At 41.0% G+C, this 21,430-nt stretch overlaps 1 protein-coding gene across 1 annotated transcript; it reads left to right on the plus strand.

Moving 5' to 3' along the window:
• Positions 1-8,836: 8,836 nt before the first annotated feature.
• On the plus strand, positions 8,837-19,386 carry NIPAL1 (NIPA like domain containing 1; the record flags this gene model as incomplete). The annotated part of the gene is made up of 6 exons (XM_080638928.1): positions 8,837-8,882; positions 12,768-13,034; positions 14,060-14,116; positions 14,570-14,660; positions 18,487-18,647; positions 18,782-19,386. The coding sequence occupies 6 exons, from the start codon at positions 8,837-8,839 to the stop codon at positions 19,384-19,386; spliced, it is 1,227 nt and encodes a 408-aa protein (XP_080495054.1).
• Between the last annotated feature and the right edge of the window lie 2,044 nt (positions 19,387-21,430).

The following is a 21,430-nucleotide window of genomic DNA, read 5'->3' on the forward strand; positions in this document are numbered from 1 at the left end:
TTAAAGAAGGTACTTACATTCTGTGGTAAAGCACACTGAGAAAGAGCAGCAGGATGATACAGCTGCCATATTACTGCCAGACTTACCAGACTTCTCCTTATTAGTCAATGAAATAAAAAATATTCCTATACAGGAATAGGAGAGGAAAACCCATGTTCCCAGCAGTCATCCAGCAGCCATCGGTTATGAATGATAGATCCCTCCACCCTGTAAGTGTTCAAGGCCACGTTGGATAGGGCTTTAAGCAACCTGGTCTAGTGGAAGGTATCTCTCCCCATGGTAGGGAGTTGGAAATAGATGATCTTTAAGATCCCTTTCAACCCAAACCGTTCTATGATTCTATGATAACATACCACGTTCTACAAAACAGAAAGATAAAGATTGAAGATTAAGATGTATTTTTCCACAAATAGCTCTAAATGTACTCCAGAATTGCTGGTCAGTCTTTAAATGCTTAAGAGCAAGGAGCAGGTTTAAGATGTTGCTTAAAAATTTCTAAGTTTCTAAGACATAGTGAACATTAGGCTAGATTCACCAGGAGCCTAAAAGCTGTAACAGGGTTTCCACAGACTTACACCAAGGATAAATTGTGTTTGAAAGTGTGGAGACTTAAATATGCCAGGTTGAATTAAGCAGTTGAATTAAGTTAAATCTGCTTACAGGTGTTCTGAAAGCTTTGCTAATGCTAGCACACAAAAATCCATCCTGCTTTAAGCTATATCCTCCACAGAGCCACACTGGAGTCTGCAGAGCTCACAAATAATGGTGCAAAATAAAGCTGCGTCCAGCCACTTCCAATCAAGCAGCACCAGACAACTGTAAACATATTCATCTCAAGGGAAATCATTCCTCCAGCAGAGTAGGCCCTAAACCAGTCAGTTCACATTAGGACTCCCAGTACCATTATTTCTATATGAGCACTCATTTTTCATGTTTATCTTTGCTCTTTGAATTTTCTTTAGTTTCAAGAGCAAAAATAAAAAAAAAAAAAAAGTCTTTGAGTTTGTGCTATCCAGACAGAGTGATTTGCAGATGTACCAGAGGTTAAAGATGATGAGAAGTATGGTAAAACAGGACATGTCCACAAATCCACACCCATCCAGAATATGTAGCCGGGAGGCTGAGGAAAAATCTTTATCCTCTACATTTTCCTGTTCTTCAGGCAAAGAGGATTTTCTGTCCATTTTTGCAAAAAACCAGATTCCCCTGCCTCCATTAGTGTCTGTTTCAAGTGGGAAGCACAGTGAGGTGCTTTGTGTTCTGCTGATGGAGCTGTGGCAGCTGTCTTTGTAGCTGTCCTTGTAGGACTTGCTGGGAAAGAGGAGATGCCATCTGGGGCTATCCTGGGAACTTCATCTTACTGAGGCACTGGAAGCATCAAGTGAAATCGGAAGAATTTACTACCCTGTGGATCTCAAAATACTAAGTTTTAATGTCAGGCTCAGGTGACTGCTGCACTGGGCTGTTTCCCTGGTCAGTGAGTCAGGATATGTAGCACAAGAATATCTTCAAATTCCATTAGTCTCAAAGCAAATTGTGGAGGGTTTAGAAATTATTGAGTCTAAGACATGGAAATGTTAATGTGAGATTTTTAAATGTGACTACTATGATAAACAACTGAGTTTTCCAACATTACGACCTAAAACATAATTATATTAATTACTACACATCAAAATCATTAGGGGTGCAAGAAAATGAAAGCAGTATTAACCTTTTACAGTATTGTAGTGAATGGAAGATCAGCTTCCATCTCTTCCTCTCTTTTATTTTAGCTATTTCTCACATTCTTACTGTCCCACCATATTTACTTCTCTGGTCATTATTTCTGGAGAGAAAATGCTTTAAATAAGGATATCCAAGAACAGAATTTTTTACCATATAGAGAACTATGGTTTTCTTCATAAAAGCAGCAAAAAATCCTAATTAGCATTAAAATCTGCAGTGTGTTACAGCAAAATCTCTCCTTCTAACATGCAAAGAGTCCTTAGCAGTTCTACAATAAGCAGTTTCACCAGTGTGCATGCTTACCTTGGGAATGCAATCTGTTGTTTCTAACAGCAATTTCAGTCCTTTAAATCAGCACGTTTCCTTACTACATAAGCAGAGCCACCACGAAAAGCTAAATATAATCAACATTTCATAAATAAATCCCTTATTGATGGATTTCTCAAACAGTCAGTCCCATGTGCAGTTCTCTCAATTATCCCAAGGACGGACATGGCTGCTAGAGGAAGATTTCCTTGACCTAGTGATGGATTTTGAGATTTAGAGAGAGATGAAAGTGACAGTGGCAGTCAGTATTATCCCTCACTGGAGCAGAAGCTTACTAGCCCCATCAGCAGGCACAAAAAGTGACAAATAATGAAACATACTCTGTGCTAGACTGTCTTAAACAAACAAAAAATAATAAAAAATAAATACTGTTGTAATTTACTATATATTAAGTATTGTCTGCTGGCCCATTTTCTTAATATTGCAGATGCTTTCGTACAGTAGTAACAGGTCTTTACTAGAATAGATAAAACACCATAAATGGGAATTTTCTGTTTATTTTAATGTATTTCTCGTATTGATGAATATCTGTATTGATGGAAATACCATTTTAAACTACTGGAAGTTCTTAAGTAATTTAACATAACTTTTACATTACTATTTTGCTGCTTTAAAAAGTCCATGAATTGTGAATATGTATTTAGTGGAAAATGCCGTGATGAAGAAGTTTTAAGACACTGAACTAATCTTCAAGTTTGGCACGGATTACGACTTTGCAAAATGGTTTGCAAAGTAGCTGCAGTCCTCCTGCATTAGAAATGTGCAAGGGTTCATCTGTCTGGCCACACAGTCGAAAAAGACCCCAAGAGGACCTCAGTGTACCGAGAAAGGAATTTGCATACCTCAGCATTCGCTTCTGGATACGTAAGAATAAGGAAAATTGATCTCTCAGGAGCTTGAGTGACTGATTTTTTAATCTGGCATGTTTTACATGGCTCATTTTGGGAAACTGGGGAAAAAAACCCAAACAACAAAAATCACATTGGTGAGGATGAAATCCAGTAACTAAAAATTTTAAGCATCAGAAGGATTGAATGTTCAAATTTGAAATTGTATTTTTGCCACAACTGAGACACAGCTAAAATTACTGAAGTAGTTTTTTAACTTTGCTTCACAACAGGCAGAATCCAGGAAAGCAGTCCAGTCCCTGGAACCCAAGGATCAAGACATGTTTGTTTCAGTAACCAAAAGCAATGCCATTAGCATTCATATGAACCAACTTCAGTCTTGCCGCCCAGGTGCCTGGGTGATCATTCATAAGTGGATTGACACGTGGATTTAAGCATAAACCCAAAGTGATGTTCAGTATCACAGGTCAGCCTTCTAACCACAGAAACAAATTAGACACATCTGCTGCTATGACTTTCCAACCATGAAGACAGTTCATTTTCTACACATTTGAATACACATTTGAAACATAAAGAATAAAAAATATTTTAAAAAAGCCAGTAATGGGCAATGATGAAATGCATTACATTATGCCCCGTGGAAACCAGGTATACAAATGTGCACTAAGGTATCCAACCTAACAAATAGACAAAGAAGTGAACAACCTAAATCCTGGCATATGGTTTCACTGTTGTCTTTGAAGGGCTGAAGTACAGCTTCCATTGTAGAATCATAGATATGGAAGGAAGCTTGGAAGACCACTGCATCCAACTTGTATTGAATCAGACTCAGTTTTACTTCTGTCACTCTCATGGATTTTTGCCTGGTTTGCAGTCTTAAACTCCTGGATTTGGTGGATACCTTTGTCTGAAAGCTTTAGATAACCAGCCAAGCCAGGCAAGTCTATGTTGTGTCTCTCAACCTGGTACAAACTACAAAGGAGATGATACACCTCTTGACTCTGGTGGAGAACAGTTAGTTTTCTTTTAAAATAAGCCAGCCTGTAAAGCAACTCTAACTTATTTTTTATTATTTGATTTACTGGGGAATTTTTCAGAGAAGTTCTCAAACAGAGGAAGATGACTCCTACTGGGCCAGAACCAGTTCCTTGTCTGACAGGGGCCAGGACCTCACTTACTTGCAAGAAGTTTGTAGGACAAATTCTGGGTGAGCTCAACACAGTGGTCTTAATTCTGCTGGCCTTTAAAAGGCAATTACATAGTTGTCATTGACTTCACTGATAATTACATTAGTTTAGCATCAATATCTTTTTCACAGATGTTTTTTCTGTCATTCCATATTCCAGTGAAGTAACCTTGACTGATGGGAGAATGACCGCCCTAGTGGATTATTGTTTACTAGGCCAACTTTAATCTTATTTCTGTATCTTGCTTTGTCATCATCTGTAATTCTTCTCAATCCTATTAAAGCTACCTTTAGTTTCAGACACCAATAACAAAACCACTAGATACATTATGCATACGTATTTATTTATAAATAATCAGGTTTTAATGTACAACGTTGCCTTTCATCTTACTGTGTTGTAGCTGCGTACACAGATGAGTGTTTGGATTGGGACCACAGTTTTGGTAGGCTTATTTTCTGCAAATACTATTCTGTCTTTTCTAGTGCTGATGTGATTTCTGCATTGAATGCCATGTCGGAAGTGCCGTAGTTGAGAAGGCTCCAGGGCTTCTGGCTTGTTTAATACTCTTTTGGGTAGACCGGTGTTATAGGGAATTTAGTGTCCTGAAGCACAGTCGGCTCGGATGAGCCCTGGTGACTGGAAAACCATCAGTGCGAACAGTATCTCCGCCAGTAGGTGGTACTGTATTTTCACTTTATTGTAAAATGGATCTGCCCTGGGAAAGCACATTGAAGCATTTCTTAGCTCACCAACAATCTTCATGGACGTTTTACTTTAATTTGGAACTTTCCCTCCATGTATATTTAGTCGAACATAAGTTTTCAGAAGTCCAATTCACAAAGCAGTGAAGAGATTGATGAAAACGTCAGTCACAATCAAAATATTCTTCATGTCACATCCAGATAACATGCTCTTTCTGTACTTTCTAGGACTGGATGGAAATGTGAAGCTGTCAAAAAAAAAAAAAATTAATATCACACTATACATGAATATGTATTTAACTTTTGGGGAGAAACTCAGGTAATGACCATATTAATTTTAAAAGCTTAGATTCAAATAAGTACTGAACGAGAGGGAACACTATGTCTTTACCTCAAAATGGGTGCTTGATGGAGAGAGAAGAAGTAGAAGCAATTCAAGATGTGTGCTGGTGTGTTAGATTCCCATATGCAGACAAGACCAAGGAATTGGAAAGTACTGGATAGACTTCAAGCCTTCTCTGGTCATGAGTGCTATCTGTCACACAGTACAGCACCACACAGCGTGCTAAAAGACGATGCCAAAGCCTTTTAACAGCATCTTCCAGTTTTTGCATGACTACTCTGAAAAGGGATTGGCACTCCTGAAAAGCGCTGTGTCTGGCCATGTGCAGCAGTTACTTGTGTGCCCTGAGCTGAACACACAATGAGGCTGTCCTTGTGCTACCCAGATTGGGGTAGCTTCAGATGTCTCTTCTCCTCCTAATCTGGAATCTGCAAGGAACATGGGGACTGGCCCACCAGAAAACTCCATGTTAAAAAATGGAACTTCATTCAATAATATAATTGGGATAAAGAATAATTGTGGTGTCCATGCTGGAGTGCCAGTAGTTCTGAGCTAGTTAGGATTTCTGTTTAGCAGAATTTTATTTCAAGGTAAAATAATATAGGAAATCTGACTTGGTTGCACACAACAATGGAGCTGAAATGTTTACACTTACAAAAGGTGATTCAACTGAGATTAGTTCTACTAAAAGAAAATCATCAATATGTGATATTGTCACTGATAACAGTGGTAGAAAATGCACTGTAGTTAAAATAGGTTAGATATATCTAGCCTTGCTTGTCTTTCATTCATTGAAGTAAAGTAGGAGTTAAGGTGGCACTATCTGGGCATTTTTAAGGCAAAAAGTATAGGATTAATCTCTTCACAGAGAGCACAGCAATCTAATCATAATGAACTGCAATGCAGAGGCACCCCTTTTTGCCTCAGTTGCTCCTGCAGGTCTACACTAAATCACCAGCGTTTGAGGCAGGTGGGGTTCCCATGGTCCGAGCTACACTCTCAGATCTAGCTCAGTAATTTTCGTGTGGCTGCGTGCCAGCACAGGTAATAAACCCATCTGTAGCTGCTCTATTGAACGGAGCTCATGTTTGGACCCTGTCGGGTAGCAGCGACTGCAGGCAAAGAAGAGTAATGCAGAACAGGGAAGCTGAGCAATGGTCACAGGACTTCAGAATGTTGTAAGCAACTTTCCTAACTAATAAATAGATCTTTTTTCATGTCTGCACGTGGACTAGCTGCATGGTGAACAGTTTTTCTCACTGTGGTGAAACCTGTTATCATCATCTTCAGTATTTAAATTATTAAATACTGTATAATAAGATATAAGGAACTCAATGTACACATGTATGAGGAAAAAAATCCCCCTCCCCCAAATTAAAGAATTTATTACAAAGCCAAGAAGTCACACAAACTTTAAGTAAGTCATTCATGGCTAACTAACACAGAGAGAAGATGGGTTTTATTAAGGTATAAAAATGTGGTTTCCAATTATTATTCTATATATCAATGTAAAAGTATAAAGTTGGTTAGATATGCAGTGCTTCTGTTGTTGAAAACCAATAATTAAAATCAGTGCTTGCTTAACAGTTTCAGCAAATCTTTCATTCATTGCATAAGTAACAGAATTATAACATCTCTTGCATTTTCCATACATGTGATGGAAAACAAAAATGCTACAACAAAAAAGGCATAGCAGGGTTTCATAACATCCTTATTTCTCTTTTGGAGAAATGGGAACTGCCACAAAATCACTGACTGTTAGTACTTGCATATTGTTACTTCATACACAAAAGGCTGATCTGTACTTAGCCGTAGCTGGCATGGCTCTCCTGAAATAAATGAAGCTGTGCTGATTTGCATTAACTGATGATTCAGGCATTATTCGAAATCAGTCAGAGCTAATGCTTTGAATGGTAAACTAGCATCTCTTTTATGTCAGATGATAAGATTGTATATCAAGACTTTATTTTCCTTCCCATTTGTCCTTTATATATCATCCAAATGATAGAAAAATATATCAATGTTGATAAATTACTTTTATGTAGTTTTATTCTTCCTGGCATTGTCTCAAAGTTCTTTAAAACAAGTTGAGTATGAAAAGTACTAATCATCAATAAAGTATACACATGAAGTATACCCACTCCCTTCTGTAATTATATTATAACTTGCACATTCTTTATGTTTGTTGATTGACTTGGATTGTTAGCTACAAGTTTTTTGTGATTTCGTTTTTTTTCTCAGAAAAAGAGATTTTCATAATGTTTTCAGTTTATTGCAGATTTAAAAACACGAAGTACAAGATATATAAAGATTTTCAAACAAGAAACAAGTAAGTGTATAGAATCACTTATGTTGGAAAAAACCCTTAAGATCATTGAGTCCAACCATTAACCTAGCACTACCAGTCCAACACTAAACCACATCCCTAAGCACCACATATACACGTCTTTTAAACACCTCCAGGGATGGTGACTCCACCACTTCCCTGGGCAGCCTGTTCCAGTGCTCACATTCAGCCAGCTGTCTATCAATCTGTATCTTTCATTAAATATTTTATTCATTAATAAAAAATATTTTGATGTCCATGGTCTGCTAAAGGAGTTAGCCTTACAGAGGCAGACCTGCAGAAGTGTTAACTGTGTTGTCTCTCTGTACTGTTGTTCTGGGTACCACACGGCAGTGAAGCCCTGACCAGCAGGTCAGCAAGAGCCCTTGGTTTAACTCCAGGACTGCAAAGTCCAGGATGCCTAAGGCAGGGAAACCCAAGTTATTTTGCTGACACTGTCAGCGTATTTCACCAGCCTGCACCAGAGCTAAAACTTTTCTGAAACAAAGGTGATTAATTTAGGTGCCACACTGCAAAGCGTGGTTACAGCTCTGCTGGTCTCAAGACAGCTTGGCCTTGTGGTGCACTATGGAGGTGTTTTAAATCTGCAGCTTGGTTTGGCTTCAGTTTGGGAAGCTCTTGTGGATGCCAAAAGTCTACTATCCCAGGAAGTTTGCTGGGCAACCCTAGGTTAACATGTAATGGGTTTCTTAAGCCATGTATTTTGTATGTGTATTTCAGTTAACCATGCTAAAACAAGGGCTTAGACTTCTACCTTGAAACTATGGATTGGGTAATAAAGATAATTGTTTCTTTTGAAACCCTAGAGCCTGTTCAACGCCAGGGAGTTATCCCAGGGCTCTGCAAAGCTGGGCAAACCCAGCCAAGGGTTCCCCTGCCTGCCTGCAGAGACAGCAGTCAAGGCTAGTGCCGGCAGCCCATCGCACACGGATGGGGCTGGGTGCTAAAACTGCTCACCTCTTCTCCCAGGTGTGAAGGAGAGGAAAATTAAAACCATAGAAACTTACAATAATCTCAAATATTGACTCAATACCCCAGCAGACAAGCGCCTTCCTTTGTATTCAGCATTCAGGTGGGATTGGCATTACAGAAGTCCCCAGCTGAGAGCTGGGACCTTACGAGGCTTTATACAAAACAAAGCCCTTTCGGAGACACTCGAGGAGCCTTGCGTGCCCGTGTTCAGCCTGGACGTGCCCGCAGACGCGCTGGGGATGCCACCCCCACCTCCGGCCGCCGCGCCGGGGGCCGCGGGGCGGGGAGCGGGGCGCGCCCAGGTGCGGCCCGGGCTCGGGCGGGCGGAGCCGCCGCTGCCACCGCCTGCGCTGCTGCGGAGCCCGCGGACGGGGCGCCCCGCAGCCATGGGGCAGGGAGAGGCGCTGCCCGCCCGGCCGGCCTGCCGCACGGGTCAGTGTCTGATCGGGCGCGCTAAGGGTGCGGGGGGTGCGCGGAGCTGCGGGAGGGCGCGCTGGGAAGGCTGGGTGCTGCGGGTGGAGGAGGGGACGCGGTACCCGGCGGAGCTCCTCGCTGTACCACGGGAGCGGCTGCATACGTCATGCATACGTAAGACAGCTCCGTCATTATGTCACTGTTGTGTTTACTGTGAGGGTGGTGAGGCACTGGCAGAGGTTGCCCAGAGAAGCTGTGGCTGCCCCATCCCTGGCAGTGTTAAAGGCCAGGCTGTGATGGGACTGGGTCTATGGGAGGTGTACCCTGCCCATGGCAGGGGGGTGGAACTGCGTGATCTTAAGGTCCTTTCCAACCCAAACTGTCCTAGGATTCTATGATTCTATGAGCGTGGCACTGCTGGTGCTGGGGAGGCTCCTGCACTGCTTCTCCCAAGGCTGGCTCGTGTCTAGACCCTCTTCTCAGCAGCTTTTGTGCATTTTTGTGAATGGGGGCTTGCCAGGGAAAAAATCCTTGCTGCTTCTCCATACACCCACTTTTGGCACCAGTAGCCAGGCCTTGACGAAACTGACCTTGGTATTTCCTGGGTGACCAAGAAAGGCTTTTCGTGTTCCTACCAGGTGTGAGCTGACACCTGAGTGCAATAAAAATGGTCAAATTACATGTGTAATCAAAGCAAATAGTTTTCCAGATGACTTAGGACCAGTATCTTTAGTAGCAAGATAAAAGCAAGCTGGCTCTCACTAGCAAACCACAGGGTACATTAGTCCTAGGCTTTTGCAGGACTGCAGAACAACAGCAGGTTAAACTTGCTACAAAAAACAGGCTGTCCGACTCAGGGAATATTTAGGTGTTTGAGAAAGTAAGGTGTTTGATTCTGAAGAATCATTTTTGGAATCATAAAAATATTTCAGAAGTTACAGCAGTGGCCAACTGAACTCAGTCTGGTTTCCTGTTGCTCTCAGCCTTGAGTCAGAGCTGGAAGAGTTTATTTCTGCAAGGAGGAGTTTTGCTGACAGGTTCATGTTTGTTGACGTTGGAAGTGGGAGGTGAAACTAGCTTAGCTACAGAAACTGGGTGCTGAGCAAGCCAGGCAGTCTCAGAGATTTGTCACCTTCCTCAGTGTTTCCAGGTGTCTTCAGATTGTTCACAGTGGGCAATAAAGTAATAATGATTCCTGGATTAGCCTCCTCTTCCCAGCTCTTGGGAGGTTCTTTGATCAGTGAGGTGACATACCACTTAACATGTGAGTGGAACAAAAGACATGCTTTTTAGAACTAGAGAATGCTTCTCAGCACAATAAACAGAGATCACAACCATGCAGAATGACTCTTCTCAGCGGGCAGGCAGAACAGGCAGCAGAGCCAATGTCTCCTTGTAAACATGAGCAAAGACTGTATTTCAGGAAGGACAGAAACATCCAGTGGCAGTCACTGAGTGACTTACTCTACAGATGGCATGATTAAAGTTTCATTATTCCGTGTCATAACGTCTGCTGGGGAATGAAAAACTTAACAGTCAGTGAAATAAGTAGTAGTAGTGTCATATGGAAGGGAATAAGCCTGCCGTTCACCTCCAGCTCAATGAAAGTACACCATTCACAAGAAAAGGGAGAAGAGTGTTATTTTCTTCAATGTAAAAACCCAACGTGCTGATTGAAAGCTGCCTAACCACCTACCACTACAGGTAGCTAAAAAACCATACTTACCAGGAGTTTTTTGTCTTCATGCTTTCTTTTAATTAAAGGAAATAATTGTGCCGCTTCTCACGTAAAGCCTGTAGTAGCTAAGTAGTGGTGGTACAACTGTCACCAGTCCAGTTTAGCATCGTTATAATGTATTGAGAGCTAAGGGATTTAATTCACTGGTAACCTCTTTGCTTTTTTGCCTTGCCCTGATACGTGTTAGCTAAGAGAAACATCTATGCTTAAAGTACTTCTCTGTAATTTTATTTTCTAATTTTATCATTAATAATTACGTCAAAACTTAAGGATATTCAAAATTATCTTCTTCTAAGACATTGCTAATCCTTTAGTATTTGAAAATGCTTTCAGATACAGATGCAAATTCCATTTCTTTTACATTATGCAACTATAGCTTCTAGTAATAACAAGATGGCAGATACTTCTATCCTACATACAATGCAAAAGTAATTTCATGTAACTACTAAGTTCTTTAAGATCTTCAGCTGCAGGATATGGATGTACCCATCTTGTGGGACCATTTTTGCAAAGTCCAAATACAAACCCTCTTAGCAGAAGAAACCCTCTTAGCAAACAAGGAGATGTGGCTGCACAGCCTGAAAATCAAATGGTAACTTCCTTTAGTATGTTTGTTGTACAGTATGGCACAGGAAAACTGGGAGCAGATACTTGTTCTAGTTCTTTACTTATAAAGGGTGTTATCTCCCGTTGTTAATATCAGCATTGTCAGCTGCAAATAAAGATATGCTGTCAAATTTCATACTTGTTTTAATACTCTTGATATTTTAAGCATTCCTTCCTAAACTGCATTTGGTGAATTATCCAAGGCTGCTTATAATTGTTCAGTGAAGTCAGAATATTAAAATTTCCGCAGTTTAGGTATGAGCAGACACAGAGGCACATCCTTTTCTACCAAGTCTCCATGGTTTTGTTCAGTTGGAAGAAAGGAGTGTATTGCTTATGGTGTCACTCAGCAGGATGACTCTTTCGTGTGTCATTTTAATTACAGGGGAAACATGGAAAGCAAAATTAATTGTTGCGTCCAACGCCTTATATGAATCACAATGAACTGAGCTTTTGTACTTCTGCATCAGCTGTTTCATATGTTAACAGGTCTTCACAATAAAACCTTTCTGTCTAAAAATGTTGTTCTAGACTAGGTTGTCTGATCCATGCTGTTTTCATGATGCAGTTTACTGCGAGAAACCGTGAAGCACAAGCCTAGGATAGTAAGCCCTGTTGCAGCATTGCTGCCTGTCCTCCGCTTCCTCATGCAAAACAATGACTCCTTTTGTTCTTAGAAATGCAATACCTCTTCTTCCTTTAAAAAGCATGTCTAGGCTGATGGCAATGATGTCATTCCCACAGGCTGTCATTGTATTGATGCTGGTCAGGCTTCCCTGTTTGAGAGTAGCTTCAGCCTTAGTTAAGGATCAATCAGCTCTGCAGCTGTGTGGCAGGGATAGCCAGGGCAACTGTGCCTTGCAGGCTGTGGTCTTCCTCCAGCTAGGAGCTCTTGAGGTTAGATGAAAATGGTTGTGAGGTATAATGAAGCCTCCACCTCAAAATTTTATGAGTTGTTAAAGAAGATCTGGCTCACCTGTAGACAATGAATTATAATGAAGCACATTAGTGCCCATGTGCAGCAAGAGTTTGCTCCCTATATAGATTTTCCTTCTCTTTTTCTCTTTGTTGTTTCCAAATCTCAGCTACAAATGTAAAAGCTGCAGAAGCCTGGAATAGCAGCAGGCTTACTTTAGCAGGCAAAGTCTGAAATAATGGATTGGCTGTATGTTTATGTTTTGGGGATGTGGTCTCTGCACAACACAAAAGAACCTATTCATCTTGAGGTTTCAGGTTAGCTTTTAAGATTTTAAGTTGAATTTTACATCAGAGATAATGTTTTATTGTTGCATTCCTTCATATTGTTCTAATTTCTTGGCTGAGCCAATGTGGTAGAAGTATATATATAAAAAGTAATGTAGGCACCTGTGAATTACAAAAGTGGGTAGTGGCCTGGGGCAGCATTGTGTATGTTATCTGTGTTTACTGGGTTATTTGAATGGTCAGAAATTACAATGCTCAGGGAAGACATGGAAAGGAGTGAGACAAAGCAAGGATGGGACTCCTCCAGAGCTGTACCTGGCTCATGGTTCACTTGTCCTTCTTTTTTCTCCTCCCAGGTGCTGTGATCTCTCTTGCTTGCCGTAACTCCTGCCTAGCATGGTGCCAGATCATCAATGTGTCTGAATCGCGTTCTTCTCTCCTCACCTCTATGGACAGGACTGTCAATGAAACAAAACAGAGCATTTCCATGCTTGCTGGAAGCAGATATCATCTCTATGTTGGCTTGGCTCTGGCACTAGGCTCCAGTGCTTTTAATGGTTCTAGTTTCATACTGAAGAAGAAAGGACTTTTGAAACTGGCAGACAGAGGAGTCCCCCGAGCTGGTAAGCAGTGGTGTTGCCTTGCTCCTACTGGGGACACAAATGTCTCTTACAACTTGGCAAAAGCAAGGTTTGAGTCACAGATCACATGTTTAAATCTGTCGTAGTTGAAAGCTGTCATACTTCAACAGTGATCAGAAGTCCTGTCTTGCCTAGGGATGGAGATGCAGTATTATTTCTCTGTGTGTGATTACAGGGATTGGGATTTCAGAACTCCTGGAGCTATGAGAGCAGTGGTGGGTATTAAATCCAGTGCTATTTCCTCCCTGACTGGAGTTAGATACCAAATAGAAGTCTCCACTCATGTTTCAAAAAGCCTCTGTCTTTTTCCCATCTTATTTTTACTCCTCATTTGAAACATTTGAAAGTCTTAAGATGGTAACTAGGTTTAGGTTTTGTGGAAAGCTGTGGGGAGGATACTTATTAAAAAAGTTTCTACAGTTAGTACAACTATTCTTTTATCAAAGTCAACAGATGAAGAGATAGAAAAAGACCTATTGAACTAATCTCAAAATTCCCTTTGTATGGATTTAAATGTATAGCATTAGCAGTTTTTCTTTTTTTTTTATTGTGTTTATTGTAGTGTAGTTCCAGAGGATTTGGTTATTTGAAAAAACTGTTACTGAATATTCAACATACTTATATCAAAAAAATCAATGTGTGCAGTGTAATTTGTCTTTCTAATTTCTCTCAAAGTATCAGCAGAGTCAAACTGCAGCTGTGTATGGGAAAGCACTTTGAAGCATTTCTTAAGCTCACCAACAATCTTCATGGACATTTTACTTTCACTTGGAACTTTCCATCCATGTATATTTAGTTAAATATAATTTTTCAGAAGTCCAATTCACAAAGCAGTAAAGCAGTTAGTGAAAACATCAGTCAAAATCAAAATATTCTTCATGTCACATCCAGATAACATGCTCTTTCAGTACTTTCTAGGACTAGACAGAAATGTGAAGCTGTAGTTTTGTTTATTATTATAAGGTGTTCTCTTTCTTCGAAAATGAGATTATTTTTTTCACTTTCAGGCCAAGGTGGATATTCTTATTTGAAGGAATGGCTTTGGTGGGCAGGATTGCTATCAAGTAAGTCACCTTTTTCCTCTCAATCTATATGTAAATGCTACATTAAGCAGATTGCTTTAAATGGATTTATTTCCTGATTTTTCACTCCCTTCACTTAAAAGAAATGTCTTTGAAATCGCCTTTATGACAGAAGCTGTTCTGATATCCCATCTCTCAAATCTGTGTTTGCTCTTTGAAGAATTTGCAGAATAACAACCTTCTCTTTAATATTGCATTAAAAGAGATGAGATTGAATCTGTCCAGCTTCTAAGAGTACTCAGGGGAGAAGTATTTAACTTTCTTCAACCTGTATTATGTCCAGAGGAGGTTATGCAGATAATTTGGAAAGGAAAACTTGCATATATGGTGTAGAAAAAAGATTTTGGTTTGTATTTGCTATCATACAAAATATTTATAATATTATGCCTTTTATCCCCACTCTTCAACCTGATCCAAATGTTCTTTCTTCTGCAGTGGGATTAGGAGAAGCTGCAAACTTTGCTGCCTATGCCTTTGCACCTGCAACCTTAGTTACTCCCTTGGGTGCACTGAGTGTTCTCATAAGGTTAGTACGAACTGGAAGCAAACCTTGACAAATATGCCATTCACTGCATCAGGGCAAAATACTGTCTTTGGCTGAAAGTAGAGAATTTTAATAGGAAAACTGAAAAGTAATATATGGACAAAAAAAAATGCTTTTTGTTCCTGGGTGGAAAGATCCCTTCCTTGTTTAGAACTGAATTTTCTGGGTAGAGGGAGTGAGAAGTCTTGTTCCAAAGACCACTATATGCTTTCCCCATAGCCTTCCACCTATATTATAAGCTAATTCTTATCAGCATGTACCAGTTACACTGCTGATGCACAGTGGTAGAAAGCTGCAATTTATTTCTTCCTAGAGAACTGAAGCTTTCTTAAAAAGTCGTATCATGTTGCAATGGAATTTTAAAAGAAAATACAGTATTACATATATTACATATATTACATATATACCACTAAAATATTTTCAAAACCATTTGTCTTTTATAGGAGCATAATTTCATATTAAGGTACACTTACTAAGCATTTTGGGTTTGTTTGGTCTTTTCCAAGTCCTTCTGGAAAGAAGGCAAAGAAAATTTTAGCTCTTTTAATCTCAACAGTTAAAATTTGTGGTTCTTTTGAATTATGAGTGCTGTTCAAACAATCATTATTTCCTGTGTATCAAGAAACAAATGGTTTCCAAGTACTTAAGCACATACATTAATATGGCTAGCATAGAAGTAGAAAAGACATGGATTATGCTCACAACAAATTTGCTGGGAAATAAGTTATTAGCGAAATGGAATTACTGCATTTTAAATGTACAACTCTATTTCTTAGGACCTGAATATACTATATGAAACATTGTGTTTAAAACCAACCTGGGCCAGTTTTTTTTGTTTTGATTTGGTTTGAGTTTGTTTTTTAAAGATGCTTGCAGTAATTTAACTTCTAAAAATGCAGTCATTCTGTCATAGCAAAACCTGTGTAACTCAGTCGCCTATAGATGTGCTGAGTGTGTAGGTAGATGCAGACTGGCTGCCTGGCTGCTGCTCTGTGAAACGGCCCGAGTTTAGAACCCCTCTTCTTTGATGTGGATAGCAGTCTTCCAGTTTTCACTAAACAGAGGTTGTGAAAACTAAGTGTCAGTGAGCTTGCTACCCTTGTGTGAAAAAATGGCTTTAATTTGGTCCATGGGTTGAAAAACAGTTTGTGAGCACAGCCAAACACCATTAAGCCTGTGTCTGTGCCTAAGGTCGTGCTCTAGCTGGCTAATTGTGTGCCCTGTGAGGTGGCTTCATCTGGGCCATATTACTGTCCTTAGGTTAAATCTTAAGCAGAGGGCTTTTGGAGAGCCTGAGGTCAGTCCTCTTCAAAGGGGAAGATGTGCCTTCTCTGTGTTTTTAGGGGAGTCTGGACTGGAAAAAGGGAAATATAACCCCCATTTTCAAGAAGGGGAAAATGGATGACCTGGGGAATTACAGACCAGTCAGTCTCACCTCTGTGCCTGGCAAAATCTTGGAGCAGATTCTCCTGGAAGGCATGCTAAGGCACATGAAAAACAAGGAGGTGGTTGGTGACAGCCAGCATGGCTTCACTAAGGGGAAATCCTGCCTGACCAATTTGGTGGCCTTCTATGATGGGGCTACGGAACTGATGGACAGGGGCAGAGCAGTTGACATCATCTACCTGGACTTGTGCAAAGTGTTTGACACTGTCCCACACGACATCCTTGTCTCTAAATTGAAGAGACATCAATTTGATGGGTGGACCACTCGGTGGATAAAGAAGTGGCTGGATGGCCGCACGCAAAGAGTTGTGGTCAATGGCTCGATGTCCGGCTGGAGACCAGTAACGAGTGGTGTCCCTCAGGGATGGGTGTTGGGACCGGTCTTGTTCAACATCTTTGTCGGTGACAAGGACAGTGGGATTAAGTGCGCTCTCAGCAAGTTTGCCGATGACACCAAGCTGTGTGGTTCGGTTGATACGCCGGAGGGAAGGGATGCCATCCAGAGGGACCTTGACATGCTTGTGAGGTGGGCTGATGCCAACCTGATGAAGTTTAACCATGACAAGTGCAAGGTCTTACACCTGGGTCGGAGCAATCCCAGGCACAGCTACAGGGTGGGCAGAGAAGAGATTCAGAGCAGCCCTGCAGAGAAGGACTTGGGGGTGTTGGTCGATGAGAAAATGAACATGAGCTGGCTTCAGTGTGCGCTCGCAGCCCAGAAAGCCAACTGTATCCTGGGCTGCATCAAGAGGAGGGTGACCAGCAGGTCGAAGGAGGTGATCCTGCCCCTCTACTCTGCTCTCGTGAGACCTCACTTGGAGGATTGTGTGCAGTTCTGGTGTCCTCAACATCAAAAGGACATGGAACTGTTGGAACAAGTCCAGAGGAGGGCCACGAGGATGATCAGGGGGCTGGAGCACCTCCGGTATGAAGAGAGGCTGAGAAAGTTGGGGCCAATGGCATCCTAGGGTGCATTAGAAAGGGTGTGGTCAGTAGGTCAAGAGGTTCTCTTCCCCCTCTACTCTGCCGTGGTGAGGCCGCATCTGGAATATTGTGTCCAGTTCTGGGCCCCTCAGTTCAAGAAGGACAGGGACCTGCTGGAGAGAGTCCAGCGCAGAGCCACAAAGATGATTAGGGGAGTGGAGCACCTCCCTTATGAGGAGAGGCTGAGGGAGCTGGGTCTCTTTAGCTTGGAGGAGACTGAGGGGTGACCTCATCAATGTTTACAAATATGTAAAGGGTGAGTGTCAGGATGATGGAGCTAGGCTTTTCTCAGTGATGTCCAGTGACAGGACAAGGGGTAATGGGTGTAAACTGGAGCATAAGAGGTTCCATGTGAACATCAGGAAAAACTTCTTTACTGTGAGAGTGACAGAGCACTGGAACAGGTTGCCCAGGGGGATTGTGGAGTCTCCTACGTTGGAGATATTCAAGGCCCGGCTGGACAAGTTCCTGTGTGATGTACTCTAGGTTACCCTGCTCTTGCAGGGGGGTTGGACTAAATGATCTTTTGAGGTCCCTTCCAACCCTTGGGATTCTGTGATTCTGGAGAAGAGAAGGCTGCGTGGAGACCTCATAGCAGCCTTCCAGTATCTGAAGGGGGCCTACAAGGATGCTGGGGAGGGACTATTCATCAGGGACTGTAGTGAGAGGACAAGGGGTAATGGGTTCAAACTTAAACAGGGGAAGTTTAGATTGGATATAAGGAAGAAATTCTTTACTGTGAGGGTGGTGAGGCACTGGAATGGGTTGCACAGGGAGGTTGTGAATGCTCCATCCTTGGCGGTGTTCAAGGCCAGGTTGGATGAGGCCTTGGGTGACATGGTTTAGTGTGAGGTGTCCTTGCCCCTGGCAGGGGGGTTGGAACTAGATGATCTTAAGGTCCTTTCCAACCTTAACTATTCTATGATTCTATGAGTCCTGGCAAGCCAGGCAGAGATAGTGCCTGGGTGGAAGAGCCTGGGGACAGATGAGGAACAGCTTCCAAAACATGAGTGCATTGGTTCTAATGGCAAGTCAAGTGCTTTAAACCATTTTTGGAAGAAAATAGCAGTTCCTGTTATTAGCAGGTGGGTAAGAGTGCATACCCCTGACTCAGGCAATCAGTAATGAGAAGTTCCTTAAGCAATTTGGACCCTTTACAACCAGGAGGGGAGGCTGGCTAACCCTCCTAAAACTTGACCTTCCGGGTCCTGATCAACCTTCTTGCAAAACTCATTAAAATTTTATTGTTTCAGGCTGGTTTCCCGTATATCCAAATTCAAAACAGGTTTTGAACTATATTCTTATGTTACACAGACAGATCTTGAATGTCTCACGCGGCTGTTGGATCTGAACCTTTTATTTGTATTTTACTGAACAGTGCTATATTGTCATCCTATCTTTTAAATGAGAAGCTGAATATTCATGGAAAGCTGGGCTGTGTACTGAGCATTTTGGGGTCAACAGTCATGGTTATCCATGCCCCTGAGGAGGAGGAGGTCACCTCACTAGATGAGATGGAAAGAAAGCTGCAAGATCCAGGTCTGTATGCAATTGCAATGAACATGTGCTACAGTTCATAGAGAAGTGATCAGAACGCTAAATAAATTTAGCGTGTACTTGGACATAGTCTGGTATTTTATCTGATGCACATTACTCTTTCCTCTTTCTTACAGCATTTGTTACATTTGCTGTTCTACTAACAGTTGTTGCCCTTGTGCTGATTTTTACTGTGGCTCCAAAGAGAGGCCAGACAAATATTCTGATCTACATTTTAATTTGCTCACTCATTGGTGCCTTCTCTGTCTCATCTGTGAAAGGCCTGGGCATTGCCATTAAGCAAATGCTGGAGCAGAAGCCAGTTTATCGACATCCCTTGGTTTATATTTTGGTGGGCATCTTAGTGCTCTCAGTCAGCACCCAGATCAACTATCTCAACAAAGCATTAGATGTGTTCAATACATCTCTAGTGACACCTATTTATTATGTGTGTTTTACCACAACGGTTGTGACGTGCTCCATCATCCTGTTCAAGGAGTGGAGTAGTATGGACCTGGGTGATATCATTGGAACCCTGAGTGGTTTCTGCACTATCCTCATTGGCATTTTTTTACTGCATGCTTTCAAAAATACTAACATCACCTGGAGTCAGTTGATGTCCACTGTTGCCAAAGAACCATCACTAGCACACCAAGAATATGAAACCTGTCACACCCTACTGGAGAGCATGGAAGACCCCGCTTTGGCATATGAGGAGGACAATGTTTTATTCAGTCAATGAAACTCTGAAGTGGTGTTCATCATTGAAGTATCATGAATTGCAGACTCAGCCCAGCTGTGTCTACCAGAATGCTGCTCTTTTCTGCAGTCCTCTGGAAAACCATCTGTAAAGCCAGTTAAGTGTGGGCTGCTCCTCTGTGTGCCCCCTGTTGGTAATAATGAATGCAAATGTTCAATAATTAACACAACAGAAACCTGATGGTGATTGTATATTTGGCAATGAAAAGCCTTGTCCTTTTTTTTTGTGCAGTATCTCCTATTGAGAATTTTAGCAGAAAAGGATGGTCTTTGTAAGCTATGTTTACAAAGTGCAATTTTCCCATCATGATAAGAGAGAAATCTGTGCTGAAGTGACAAGCACTTTGTTATAGCCTTAACATTTCAGGCTTTCTTCATATTTTTGTACTTTATTGGCAAGCAAATTTGTAGATGTTCTACATGAAGAATATTCATTGGAGATACAATACGAAAAAAACAGTGTTTAACCATTTCAGCTTTGATTATACAATTATGCAATATTTTTTCACTTTTGATCACTTACCAATGAACCTTGAATAGATGGCACTAAAAAAATCTACGTAATACAGTTCTTGGTAACCAGTCTCCTTAACTCGTTTTTTTACTGGCAAAGTTTTAGCTCTTCTACATCAGGAATCCTGAATGGCTTGCAAATCCCTGAATACCTTTTCTTATTCAAACTGTAACCAAGTTTCATTTTAAGAAAAAGCAAATTCATTAGAGACCTGAAAAGAGTTTCTGTTTGCTTAAAAAAAAAATATACTAGATTAAAGAATAAGCAGAAGGGAACCATAATGTGCAGTTAAATATTTCCACTTTGTTTTACACTACTTTGAGGCTTAAGAAGGGACTTCCCTCATTTACATACAGCCATCTATTCATCAAAACCCATTTAAGCTTTTCGAAGTTTTTGTCTCATTCTTAATAGCAAAACAGTCCTGTTCTTTTATATTCTGTTGTAAAAGCAAAATCCATTTTCCAATCCATGCCCTATTTCTAAAAATACTGGGTAAAGGAGGGGCTGTAAACAAGGGTTGAGAAACATCAAAATGTCTTTTGTTTTAGTTTGGCCTTTTCATCTTTTTTAAAAATGAGTATTCACTTCTCTTTGATATTTTAGCTATTAATCCACTGTAGGCCTTGAAGATTCGTATCTTTACCACAGTATGATCCTCAGTTGTGGTCTCTGATCTTTACCTCACAAAAACCAACGTACACAGTCCATGGTTTACTCATTACAATACCCTTTGTTGCCACTTTGTGAGCAAGAAAGTAGCTTCACCGATCAGATGTGGGGTCATGCCGAGCTCATCAGAAAGGTAGTATTTCCAATTCCTGGGTTTTTAAGTGTGAGTCCAGAACGTTTGCCAGAGGATGCTAGCATTTCATCAATTAAAAACTGATTTTAATTAGCTGACATCTCTTTGCCAAGCAGAATCTCCTCATGAAGCAGCCTGTGTGTTCTCTAATGGTCAAAGAGTATAGTAAAAGCGGACACTTGGGATTAATAGCAAATTATTCTGCAAAAAACAGCTCATACTTAGCTGTAAGAACAAAAGGGTCACTGCTGATAATCTCATCCATGTGTTGTGCAGAGTTTCAGTCCTTCCTTTCTGAAAGACGTTCATGAAACATCTCATTTTTTAATTATTTTTAATGCTACTTTACAAACAAAAACTGGAAAATAACACTATGGATACTAGCTTAAAGTTAAACTCCAAGCTGCTTTTTTGTTTTCTCGCTTGTCTAGGTTTGTAGTTGATGTACCTATAGGAAGAGGTAGAAACTGTATCAATCGCCTGCACTTATTTCTAAACCCTTATTTTTACAATGAAGAGCATATCTGAAAAATGCGAGACTGAGAACTGTGTTTGGTTCTTCTGCTCACAGTACCTTATAAAATATTGGAGGTAATCTTGCTGATGTAGAGAGAAGACCAGAATATGTCATTAGGCGATGGGTATTCAGGTTATCAGCTGTGATTACCTAATTTGAGAAGTGCATTCAATGTGCAGGAGGTGGCAGCA

This window comes from Psittacula echo, assembly GCF_963264785.1.
Source record: "Psittacula echo genome assembly, chromosome: 1".
NCBI lineage: Eukaryota > Metazoa > Chordata > Aves > Psittaciformes > Psittacidae > Psittacula > Psittacula echo.